The 12,175-nt window shown below is 51.5% G+C and overlaps 1 protein-coding gene across 3 annotated transcripts in view; it reads left to right on the top strand.

Annotated features, from left to right (window-relative positions):
* Positions 1–3,613: 3,613 nt before the first annotated feature.
* AP3B1 (adaptor related protein complex 3 subunit beta 1) overlaps positions 3,614–12,175 on the top strand; it is a 269,201-nt gene continuing 260,639 nt past the window's right edge. For all 3 annotated transcript variants that reach the window (XM_070056312.2, XM_051837574.3, XM_051837573.3), the window contains exon 1: positions 3,614–3,873. In XM_070056312.2, the coding sequence (XP_069912413.1) occupies positions 3,746–3,873 (128 nt within the window). In that variant the 5' untranslated portion in view covers positions 3,614–3,745. The remainder of the gene's footprint in view (positions 3,874–12,175) is intronic.

Below are 12,175 nucleotides of genomic sequence, written 5' to 3'. Positions count from 1 at the left end.
AATTTTTATTTTATTTATTTATTTTTTTGACAGGCAGAGTGGACAGTGGGAGAGAGAGACAGAGAGAAAGGTCTTCCTTTGCCGTTGGTTCACCCTCCAATGGCCGCCGCGGCCGGCGCACCGCGCTGATCCGATGGCAGGAGCCAGGTGCTTCTCCTGGTCTCCCATGGGGTGCAGGGCCCAAGCACTTGGGCCATCCTCCACTGCACTCCCGGGCCACAGCAGAGAGCTGGCCTGGAAGAGGGGCAACCAGGACAGAATCTGGCGCCCCGACCGGGACTAGAACCCGGTGTGCTGGCGCCGCAAGGCAGAGGAATAGCCTAGTGAGCCGCGGCGCCGGCCCAGGATTATATTTCTAATAGATGCTAGGGTGTGTAGGAGAGCTGTTAGATTTTCCGGGTAGCAATCTGCTAAATCCACTTAGAGGCCTAATAGTTTTCTTTGAGATTTTCCGGTGGGACAATTATACACTCTATAAATATCAGCTTCTTCTCATGGTTGATTTTCTCTTTCATTTTTCTTTTCTTATTGCATTGCTAGAATCTATGGAGCAGTATTAAATGGTAATTGTGCAATAGGCATATTTGTCCTTTTTTGACTTTAGTTGGAATGCTTTTCATGTTTCTCTGTGAGATAAGGTGTACGTTTTACTGTGAATATTTTGTGGAAGTATTTTTAACATAATATGTACAAAAACCCATGTATGTATACATAATAATGGTAAAATATAACAAGACATCCATACTTATGCTTCTGTATCTTCAGATTCTGCCAATACAGATTGAAAATATTAAATAAATTTTTTTGTCATTATTCCCAAAGCACATATTAAAGCAATGATTTATATAACGTTTACATTGTATTAGGTGATATAAGCAATCAACAGGTTACTTAAAGTATAAGAGAGGATGTGCATGGGTAATATGTGAAAAACACACCATTTTATATGAGGGACATGAGTGTGTACAACTTTTGGTGGGGGGGGTCTCAACTAATCCCCTCCATGGACACCATGAATATCTGTATTTACTCTTATGTCTCAGTTACTAGATACTTATTTAAATTAGAAGGGCTGATGGAATATTATTAAATACATTTTCTTTAAAAAAAAAAAGATTTTTAGCCGGCGCCGCGGCTCACTAGGCTAATCCTCCGCCTAGCGGCGCCGGCACACCGGGTTCTAGTCCCGGTTGGGGCACCAGATTCTGTCCCGGTTGCCCCTCTTCCAGGCCAGCCCTCTGCTGTGGCCAGGGAGTGCAGTGGAGGATGGCCCAGGTGCTTGGGCCCTGCACTCCATGGGAGACCAGGAAAAAGCACCTGGCTCCTGGCTCCTGCCATCGGATCAGCGCGGTGCGCCGGCCGCAGCGCGTCGGCCGCGGCGGCCATTGGAGGGTGAATCAACGGCAAAAGGAAGACCTTTCTCTCTGTCTCTCTCTCTCACTGTCCACTCTGCCTGTCAAAAAATAAAAAAAAAAAAAAAAGAAATAAAAAGATTTTTATTTATTTATTTGAAAGGTAGAGTTTACAGACAGAAGGAGAGACGGAGAGAAAGCTCTTCCCTCCGTTGGTTCACTCCCTAAATGGTTGTAACAGCCGGAGCTCGCTGATCCGAAGCCAGGAGCCAGGTGCTTTTTCCCAGTCTCCCATGCAGGTACAGGAGCCCAAGGACTTGGGCCATCCTCTGCTGCTTTCCCAGGCATATCAGCAGGGAGCTGGATTGGAAGTGGAGCAGCCGGGACTAGACCTGGCATCCATATGGGGTGCTGACGCAGCAGGTGGAGGATTAACCTACTGTGCCACGGCACTGGCCCCAACATTTCCAATATTTATTATGTTTTTAAAAAGATGAATTTATTTGAAAGGTGGAGTGAGAGAAGGAGAGTTAGATAGCCTACTACACCATGGCACTGGCCCCTTGCTTTTCATCTAGTGTTTGTTTAGTATTTAGTCTCTTAGTATATTTTTGTATTTTAAAAAAGTGAGGCTTAGGTATGAGCATGCTAATCCTACAAAATCAATTTGGAGGCGTTTTGTCTTTTCCTTGTCAAAAATTCAGTAATAGTTTAATGTAACAAAAACAGCAAACTCCTTATAGGTCCACTAGACCGCCTTGGTTGAGTGCCCTTTTTAGCAGTAGAGTTTTAAAAATAATAATTTTTATTATTTATTTGAAAGGAAGACAAAGAGATCTCCCCACTTCTCCAATGTCTGCAGCCCTCAGGGCTGGGCCAGATCAAAGCCAGCAGTGAGGCAGTTGATACGGACCTCCACTGTGGGTGGCAGGGAGCCTCCGCTGTAGCCATCCTGCTGTCTCCCAGGTGATGCACCCAGCGGGAACCTGGGACTCAAACCCACGCACTCCAGTATGCAACACAGGCATCCCAGGAAGCCCATTACTGAAGCCACGCGTCCACTTCTGGTGGGAGTTTGTTCTGCAGTGTTTTCCACTGAAATGGAACTGCTATTCAAGCGTCCCTAAAACAGGCAAGAAATCACCAGGACCCAGCCTCCAGCCTTAGCATGGCTAAAGGAACTCAGGGAATCAAGGCAGTGGTGCAACTGGTCCAGGAGAATTCTCCAGTAACTGATGTCACACGATCAATATCAGTATCCACACCCTCTCACAAGGTCTCTTCAGAGGAATTCAGGCCGGGACTGGAGTGACTACCACCTTCATGTAGTCCCCAGACTCACGGAAGCCCACTCAGCTGCCCTAAACATTCCCGGAAAAGCCAGCATCAGGGAAGGTCACGGCCGGCCAGGAGCCTGGACGGGGCTGAACACGCACCCCTCAGCCTCAGTCTATGAGAAACGTCCCCGTTGACCTCGCGGGGAGCCCGGGAATTCGGCTGCGGCTGTCTGGCGTCTCCACGCTCTGCACATTGCAGATAGCGACCTCCTTCTTCCACTCACCCGTGTCGGCGACTGGCTTTCTGTGTGTGGGGCAAACGGACACAGGTCTGGAGGGTCTATTCCTACTCCTCCAACTAGGGTCGCAACGTGTTCTTGTTCTGCAACACATTCAGGTTTCCTGCAATGTTTTGAGTTGATTTTTATAACCTATACTCTGCTAGAAAAGGAGAAAAGGTGGGGCCGGTGCTGTGGCGTAGGTTAAGCCACCGTCTGCAATGCCGGCATCCCCTAAGGGCACTGGTTCGAGTCCCGGCTGCTCCACTTCCCATCGCGCTCCCTGCTAATGTGCCTGGGAAAGCAGCAGAGGGTGGCCTAAGTGTTTGCGCCCCTTCACCCTCGAGGAGACCCAAAAGGGGGAGGGAGGGAGGGAGGGAGAGAGAGAGAGAGAGAGAGAGAGAGACAGACCCTCCACCTGCTGGTTCACTCCCAAGATGGCCCCAATGGTCGTAGCTGAGCCCGCAGAACCCGGGATCCAGGAACTAGGACCTCGGACCTCGCGGCCACCGGGCCCAGCCGGCCCGCCCCGCAGCCTGCGCCCCGCCCCACAGCCTGCGCCCCGCCCCGCAGCCTGCGCCCCGCCCCCGGCCCGCCCCGCAGCCTGCGCCCCGCCCCACAGCCTGCGCCCCGCCCCTCAGCCTGCGCCCCGCCCCGCAGCCGGCGCCCGGAATCCGCCGCGCGCCCGCTCTGCGCATGCGCGGCCGCCGGCAGCCGTGACGAGCCCGGAAGCGCCCGCAGCCCGCCGCGCTCGGGGAGCCGCGGTCCGCGTCCGGCCGGCCGGAGCCCCTCGCGCGACCCCCGCGGCCCCGAGGCGTCGGCCGCCCGGCCCGCGGCCATGGCGAGCAACAGTCTTGCTTACAATGAGCAGGCGGGAGCGGGAGAGACGGCGGAGCTGGGGCAGGAGGCGGCCGCGACCATGTCCCCCTCCGGCGCCTTCGGCCTCTTCAGCAGCGACTTGAAGAAGTGAGGGGCAGGCGGGGGTGCGGGGCAGGCGTGGGTGCGGGACGCGGGGTGCGGGGGCGCGGGGGTGCGGGGCGCGGGGGTGCGGGGTGCGGGGGTGCGGGGGTGCGGGGCAGGCGTGGGTGCGGGGCGCGGGGGTGCGGGGTGCGGGGCGCGGGGGTGCGGGGGTGCGGCGTGCGGGGGTGCGGGGCAGGCGTGGGTGCGGGGCGCGGGGGTGCGGGGCGCGGGGGTGCGGGGCGCGGGGCGGTTGCGGGGCGCGGGGGTGCGGGGCAGGCGGGGGCGCGTGGGTGCGGGGCAGGCGGGGCGCGGGGGTGCGGGGCAGGCGGGGGTGCGGGGCGCGGGGGTGCGGGGCAGGCGTGGGTGCGGGGCGCGGGGGTGCGGGGCGCGGGGCGGTTGCGGGGCGCGGGGGTGCGGGGGTGCGGGGCAGGTGGGGTCGCGTGGGTGCGGGGCAGGCGTGGGTGCGGGGTGCGGGGCGCGGGGGTGCGGGGCAGGCGGGGGTACGGGGCGCGGGGCGGTTGCGGGGCGCCGGAGCGCGGCTGAGCTCGGTGCGGGCCGCCGGGGCGCCCTTCTGGCGCGGGTTAAACTCCGCTGCGGCGGGGGGCGCGCCCTGGGCTCGGTCGGGCCCGGCGGGGCTGCGCCTGCGACCTGTGCCGGACCCCTCGCCGGGGCGAGGAGGCGCTGCGGGCCGCCGCCGCGGCGTAACGTGCAAAGTGAGTTCAGGGGTCCGGACCCCCTCAGGTGGACCCCACCCCGAGTCAGAGACGCTGGGAGGAGTAACAGGGTTCGTTTTTCCTGCCGTGCACTGAGTAAAAGTTTATGTTTAATTGTCTTGGAAGGGCGCGGGGAGCCAGCGAGCTTGGGGAGAGGTCTTCCGTCTGCCGGCTCACTCCCCCCATGCCCTCAGCAGCCAGGCCTGGGCAGGCCGAAGCCGGGAGCTGAGCGCTCAGTGCAGGTCTGCCACGTAGGGGTCGCAGGGACCCGAGTGCTTGACCGTTGGCCGCCTCCCAGGGTGTCATTCTGCACTTAGAGATGGCAGGTTTTTTTTTTTTTTTTTTGGTAAGGTTTATTTTATTCTGAAAGAGTTACAGGGAGGAGGGAGGACAGAGAGAGACGGAGGGAGGAGAGAGAGATGGGGAAATAGCTCCTCTCTGCTTGTTCCCTGGTTGCAGCTGCCTCGCGGGGCAGTCTGAAGCAGAGCCAGGAGCTTCACCGAGGTCTCTCACGTGGCTGGCAGGGCCCAGCTGCTCGGGCCGCCTTCCTCCGCGCTCCTGAATGCATCAGCACTTGGGCCATCCTCCACTGCACTCCCGGGCCACAGCAGAGAGCTGGCCTGGAAGAGGGGCAACCGGGACAGAATCCGGCACCCCGACCGGGACTAGAACCCAGTGTGCCGGTGCTGCAGGTGGAGGATTAGCCTAGTGAGCCGCGGCGCCGGCCGTAGAGATCTTTACTTTTGAGAGCATTGTGGAGTATTGGAAAAGGCCCCAGGGCTAGTGTCAGAAGACCTGTATGTGAGTTACTGTTTTATGCTTGTGCTAGTATTTCCTTGTGCAAGTTGCTTGTTCTTTTCAAACTTTGGTTTCCACATTTCTGGCCCAGGTGTGATGGTTGCCTGGTCTGACGGTGTACTTGAAAGTAATTTCTGATCCAGAATGTTAACCAGCACTGTTGAGGAGAGTTGATGACATTTTGGGCAGGTGTTTGGCACGTGGAGGGAATGGAGAGTGCAGAGTGTGTAGAAAATAGGAGAATTGCAAAAGAAAATGGTGTTGAGAGAGATTTGGAGATCGACATTTAGATTAGCAGATAATGTATAAACTTGGGAATGGATGCAGTGGCCCTGGGAGAACTTTTCTTGTTAGAGGAGAAGGCAGGTTAGACAAAATCCTAAGGAACACTGCATGTGAGATGTGAATGGAAGAAGAAGGAAAAGACTGAGCTCAGGGAGGTAGGAAACCAGAGGAAGCTTGTTGTTTTGAAGAAGGAAGCTAAGGGGAAAGTTAGAGGAGGCAGTGGTGGACTGTGTGGGGACTTGAACAGTGCAGGGAAGTAGAAGGAGTGTGCAAGAGAGCCCTTGGATTTAATTCAGAGGTTAGCAGCCAGTGGCTTCTTTGTAGTGTCCCTTGAAATACATAGAAAGGTGGCATTTTACTCTGCCAAAGGTGGAGTGTACTTTGCATTTGTTTAGATTCACCTCTTTGGACAGAGGACTCTGGGCTTTCCTGCAGTGGGTATGTTAAATCAATGTCTTTGCATTGCAGTGGTAAAACCAAATTTGTTTTTCTTTTAAAGTTGAATTTTATTTACTGTCAACTTAACAATATCAGCCATGAAAATTAGATCACATTACTGCTTTAGCCTTTAATAGTGTTTCTCAGTGGCACACATTGGAAGATAACTAGTATCTGTGGTCGGTACAGTTAAGCAACTCTTATCTCCACCACTTTTTCTATCTTTGAAGCAAGTATGTTGAAGTGAAGTTGACTGAGATCAACCCATGTAGAGTGATAGTCTTAAAATATAATTTACTGGGGCCAGTGCTCTGGAGTAGTGGGTATAGCTTGGTGTGGCATCAGCATCTCATATGGGCACTGGTTTGTGTCCCGGCTGCTCCACTTCCGGTCCAGTTCCCTGCTAATGTTCCTGGAAAAGCAGCGAAGATGGCCCAAGTGCTTGGGTCCTTGTCACCCAGGTAGGAGACCCAGAAGAAGCTACTGGCTTCAGATTGGCCCAGCTCCAGCTGTTGTGGCCATCTGGGGAGTGAACCAGCAGATAGAAGATCTCTCTGTCTTTCCCTCTCTGTAACTCTGCCTTTCAAGTAAATAAATAAATCTTTTTAAAAATATAATTTACTAAAATAAATTATATTTACATATATAACTTACTAAAAATAGAATCAATGACATCTGGACCAGTTCCAGATGTTATTAATTTATAAATATTGAGGGGCTAGCGCCATGGAATAGCAGGGCTAGGCCTCTGCCTGTGATGCTGGCTTCCCATGTGGGTGCCGGTTTGTGTCCTGGCTACTCCTCTTCACATGTGTGCTTGTGGCCTGGGCGAACAGTGGAAGATGGCCTGAGTGCTTGTGGCCCTGCACCCAGTTACGAGACCCCGAGGAGGCTCCTGGCTTCGGCTCTGGCCTTTGCAGCCATTTGGGGAGTGAACCAGCGGGTGGAGGACCTTTCTCTGTCTCTTCCTCTCTCTGTGGTTCTGCCTCTCAAATAAATAAATAAAATCTTAAAAACATTGCAAGTATTGATACTAACATTGTTATTTTTAAACATTAAAAAGAGAATTGTTTCAGAGGCAGAGATGGAGTAGAGAGAAACAGAGAGCTGCTGCCATCCCATCTGCTGCTTCACTGGCCAAGTGCCCTCTGCTGAGACCGTGCCAGGCCGGAACCAGGAGCCGGGAACTCAGTCCAGCCCTCCTGTGTGGACGGCAAGGGCCCAGCTATCACCTGCTGCCTCTCAGGATGCACGTCAGCAGGAAACTGGAATTTGGAGTGGAGCCATGATGTGAACCCGGATACTATCACGTGGGACGGGGTGTTCCGACAGGCATCTTAACCACTAGGCCTAAAGTCCACCCTTTACCATTGTTTTTGAAATATCTCAAAGAGTCATTGTGTATCAGTATGTTTTTTGTGATTTTTTTGTTTTTATTAATACTAATTAAAAAATTCATTGAAGGGGAGAGACAGAGAAAGGAAGTTCTTAATCACTGATGTATAACAGCTGGGGCTGGGCCAGGGCTCAGTGTGGCAGCCAGGACCACAGTTCAGGTCTCCCACTTGAGTGACAGAATCCCAAACACCAGACCGTCACTGCTGCTGCTTAGGGTCAGCGCAGCGGAAAGCCGAGTCGGGAGCCAGAGATTGAACCCCCGCGCTCTGCTGTGGGGTGTGGTTTAATTAGGGTCTTCATTATATTTCTGGTGGTTTTTTCAGTTTTTAAAGATTTATTTATTTATTTGAAAGGCAGAGTTATATATAGAGAGAAATCTTTAATCTGCTGGTTCACTCCCCAAGTGGCTGCAAGTTTATGTTCACTAGATCTAGGTCTGCACAGTATATTTGCTTGCCATAGATGTAAGTTGGATTCCACTTTGTCATGTACAAAGAGCACTTTACAGGTGGGCAATTTCAGTGTTTCATTATCTTTCACTGAGTAGTGCTGCGTTTGTTACAAGAGGGTTGTTAACAGGAAAGGAAGTGGAGCGTTGGTACCTGCAGTATGTCCCTACCTAGATGAACTGAAGTGGTCCCAGCACATTTATATGATTTTATAATTCTCGGCTTTAGGTGTGTGCAACCCCTACAACTTGTTTCTCACTTTGAGTAGAGTATTCAATAAATTGTGAGGTCTTGAATACTTCTTTATAAAATAGGTGTTGTATTAGATTTACTGTAGGCCACTGTACGTGCTCTGGGCATATTTAAGGTAGATGCAGCTAAGCTAAGCTGTGATGTTTGGTTAGTTGGGTGTATTTAATGTGCTGTGATATTTTCCACTTCCCACGAGTTTACTGGGGTATAACCCCATCATAAGTTGAGGAGCATCTGTAGCTGTTTTGTCTTCATGTAAATAGGACTGTTAGTTTCAAAGGCCCGGATACTCAAAAGTTAAGGACTGCCATTTCCTGTGCAGTAAGGTTCCACGTATAATGTACTTCTTGCCATGTGCTTCAAATAAGATTTCATTACATTGAGCAAAAATTTGATGAAATACTGCCTGTAAGCAGTGTCCTACTTTCCATCAAATAGTAGAAGTGTTCCATTTTATTTACTTTCCTTGCATTTCTTCTTGGAGGAAGGTCATTTCTGGTTTATGCATTTTATCTTAAATACTCAGCTAAGTAAATACTCATTTCTTGATAAAGGATTTGTAATTTTTTGAAATCACTGAAATTTAGAAATCTGAAATAATTAAATTTCAAACCTTATGATTAAATCACAAATGTAAGACAATTTAAAAAAAATATTACTCATTTGAAAGGCTGAATTACAGAGACAGAGATATTGATCTTCAGTCTGCTGGTTCACTCCCCAAATGGCCTCAATGGCCAGAGCTGGGCAAACCCGAAGTCAGGAGCCAGGTACTTCTTCTGGGTCTCCCATGGGGTGCAGGGCCCAAGCACTTCGTCATTCTCTGCTGCTTTCCTAGGCACATTAGCAGGGAGTTGGATCGGAAGAGGAGCATCTGGTACATGAACCGGCACTCATAGGATGCTGGAGTCACAAGTGGTGGGTTTACCTGCTGCGCTGTAGTGCCAGTCCCGAGATGTGTTAGTTTTTTTTTTTTTTTTTTTTTTGACAGGCAGGGTGGACAGTGAGAGAGAGACAGAGAGAAAGGTCTTCCTTTGCCGTTGGTTCACCCTCCAATGGCCGCTGCGGCCGGCGCACCGCGCTGATCCGATGGCAGGAGCTAGGAGCCAGGTGCTTTTCCTGGTCTCCCATGGGGTGCAGGGCCCAAGCACTTGGGCCATCTTCTGCTTTCCCAGGCCACAGCAGAGAGCTGGACTGGAAGTGGGCAACCGGGACAGAATCCGGCGCCCCGACCGGGACTAGAACCCGGTGTGCCGGCACCGCAAGGCGGAGGATTAGCCTAGTGAGCTGCAGCGCCAGCCTGAGATGTGTTAGTTTTAAAAAACATTCAGGATTTAGCAGTTGCTAACACTGAATGATTAAACAAAAAAGGCAGACAGCAGTTGGTTGAAATGTTCTTTTTCACTGCTTACAGAACGATGAATATATTGTAGTGAAATAATTGGACAGCATTGCATTTGTGTTTAAAATGAACTGCTGACAAAAACAAATTGGCTGAGGTCCAAATTTAAAATGTGAAGTAAAGAGAAGAAAGTAGAACAGTGGAGAAGGAAGTGATTCTCCCGTATTTCATGCTTTTATGAGTAACACTGCTTTCTGTGTTTAGGGGAGACTTCCTCAGCGTATCAGCAGGAAAGGTTTTGTAGATCTACTGTGAACAGTTTCTAGTCAGTGAGATCATTTTTGTTTGCTGACAGAAACTGTCCTGCTTCAAAGGTCACCATCCTTAGTCTTTTTTTTTTTTTTTTTAAGATTTATTGTTTGTTTATTGAAGGGCAGATTTGGGGGCGGGGGAGAGAGAGATAGAGATCTTTCATCTGCTGGTTCACTCCCCAAGTAGCTGCAGTGGCCTGGGGCTGGGCCAGGCCAAAACAAGGAGCCCAGAGCTTCTTCTGGGTCTCAGGTGGGTGCGGGGGCCCAAGCACTTGGGCCATCTCTGCTGCTTCCCCAGGTGCATCAGCAGGGAGCTGCATAGGAAGTGGAGTAGTCAGAACTTGAACCGGTGCCCGTATTAGATGATGACGCTGCAGACGGAGGTTTAACCTGCTGTGTTACAGCACTGGCCCCCTCTTCATCTTTAGTTGAGAGTGGGCTTGTTTCAAAGTCAGAGTTGCAGAGCTGAATCTCCCAGCTTCACGGTCATAATAGATTTTCTCCAAGTTTCTCAATACCTTGGTTAAGAATGTGGAAAAACGGATTGGTGTGTGGTGCAGTTGGTTAAGCTGCTGCCTGTGATGCCAGTATCCCATATGAGCTCCATTTTGACTTCTGATCTAGCTTCCTGGTGTTGCACCTAGGAAGGAGCTGAACATGGCTCAAGTCCTTGGGCCCTTGTACCCACGTGAGACCTTGATGGAATTCCAGGTTCCTGGCTTCAGTGTGGCCTAGTCCTAGCCTCTGCAGCTGTTTGGGGAGTGAACCAGCGGATATAAGATCTCTTGCTTTGTCTCTCCCTCTCTGTCTTCAACTCTGCCTTTCACATAAATAAATAAATCTTTTTAAAAAATGTGGAAGTACAGGGAGGGGAGGAAATAACAGAGTATGATGGCAGACAGGTAAGTAGTAGAGTGGGGATGGAGTAAAGCCCGATTGTGTAGGGCCTTGTAAATCGTTGTAAAAAACTTTGAGTTTTTTTTTTTTTTTTTTTTTTTGACAGGCAGAGTGGACAGTGAGAGAGAGAGACAGAGAGAAAGCTCTTCCTTTTGCCGTTGGTTCACCCTCCAATGGCCGCCACGGCCGGCGCGCTGTGGCTGGCGCACCGCGCTGATCCGATGGCAGGAGCCAGGAGCCAGGTGCTTTTCCTGGTCTCCCATGGGGTGCAGGGCCCAAGCACTTGGGCCATCCTCCACTGCACTCCCTGGCCACAGCAGAGAGCTGGCCTGGAAGAGGGGCAACCGGGACAGAATCCGGCGCCCTGACCGGGACTAGAACCCAGTGTGCCGGCGCCGCTAGGCGGAGGATTAGCCTAGTGAGCCGCGGCGCCGGCCTCTACTGGAGAGTTTTAAGCAGAATGGGCGTTTGGAAGGCAGTCAGTAACTCTTCAGTTGTATGCTAAATATGTTCCAGTAATTTTTAAAAAATATGGAAATAATTTATATTTTTCTTGATATTAGGGAGTAAGCATCAGATTGCTCTCGTGGAGTTTATATTCTAGTGAGAGGAAGACAGGCGATGAACAACTCAATATGCGATCATGTTGTGACAAGGAATGTTATGGAGAAAGAGTGGGTAGAGTCGAGGAGGCTAGGGAATTGGGATGCAGGTTAGTTTAGAGTTTGAAATAGCAGGGTTAGGAAAAGATCTTTAAGAGCTTGTTAAGGGCTGGCGCCGGGGCTCACTAGACTAATCCTCCGCCTTGCGGCGCCGGCACACCGGGTTCTAGTCCCAGTCGGGGCGCCGGATTCTGTCCCAGTTGCCCCTCTTCCAGGCCAGCTCTCTGCTGTGGCCCGGGAGTGCAGTGGAGGATGGCCCAAGTACTTAGGCCCTGCACCCCATGGGAGACCAGGAGAAGCACCTGGCTCCTGCCTTTGGATCAGCGTGGTGTGCCGGCCACAGCGCGCCAGCCGCGGCAGCCATTGGAGGGTGAACCAACAGCAAAGGAAGACCTTTCTCTCTGTCTCTCTCTCTCACTGTCCACTTTGCCTGTCAAAAAAAAAAAAAAAAAGTTGTTAATGGAGTACATACCTGAAGAAGGTGATGCGTGACCTGCAGGTGTCTGGGAAGAGTCCATCCAGGTCTTCGACGTGGGTTGCAGGTACTGGGGTCATCTGCTGCTGCCTTCCCAGGCATCCTAGCCAGAAGCAGCCGGGACTTGAACCGGGATACTGATATGGGTTGCTTGGATCACAAGAGGTGTTCTAATCTTTTGAAAGCCAGCCCCTTTTCCAGGAAATGGGCATTTCATGTTAGGGAGGAAATGAATGTGTAAGAGGCAAGGTTCTTGCCATCACATGCAGGGGTGGGCGCAAGTCCTCC

This window comes from Oryctolagus cuniculus, chromosome 14 (genome assembly GCF_051225735.1).
Source record: "Oryctolagus cuniculus isolate XC-2025 breed Fujian yellow rabbit chromosome 14, ASM5122573v1, whole genome shotgun sequence".
NCBI lineage: Eukaryota > Metazoa > Chordata > Mammalia > Lagomorpha > Leporidae > Oryctolagus > Oryctolagus cuniculus.
The sequence above is the reverse complement of the archived record's forward strand: the minus strand, read 5'-3'. Positions and strand labels throughout refer to the sequence as shown.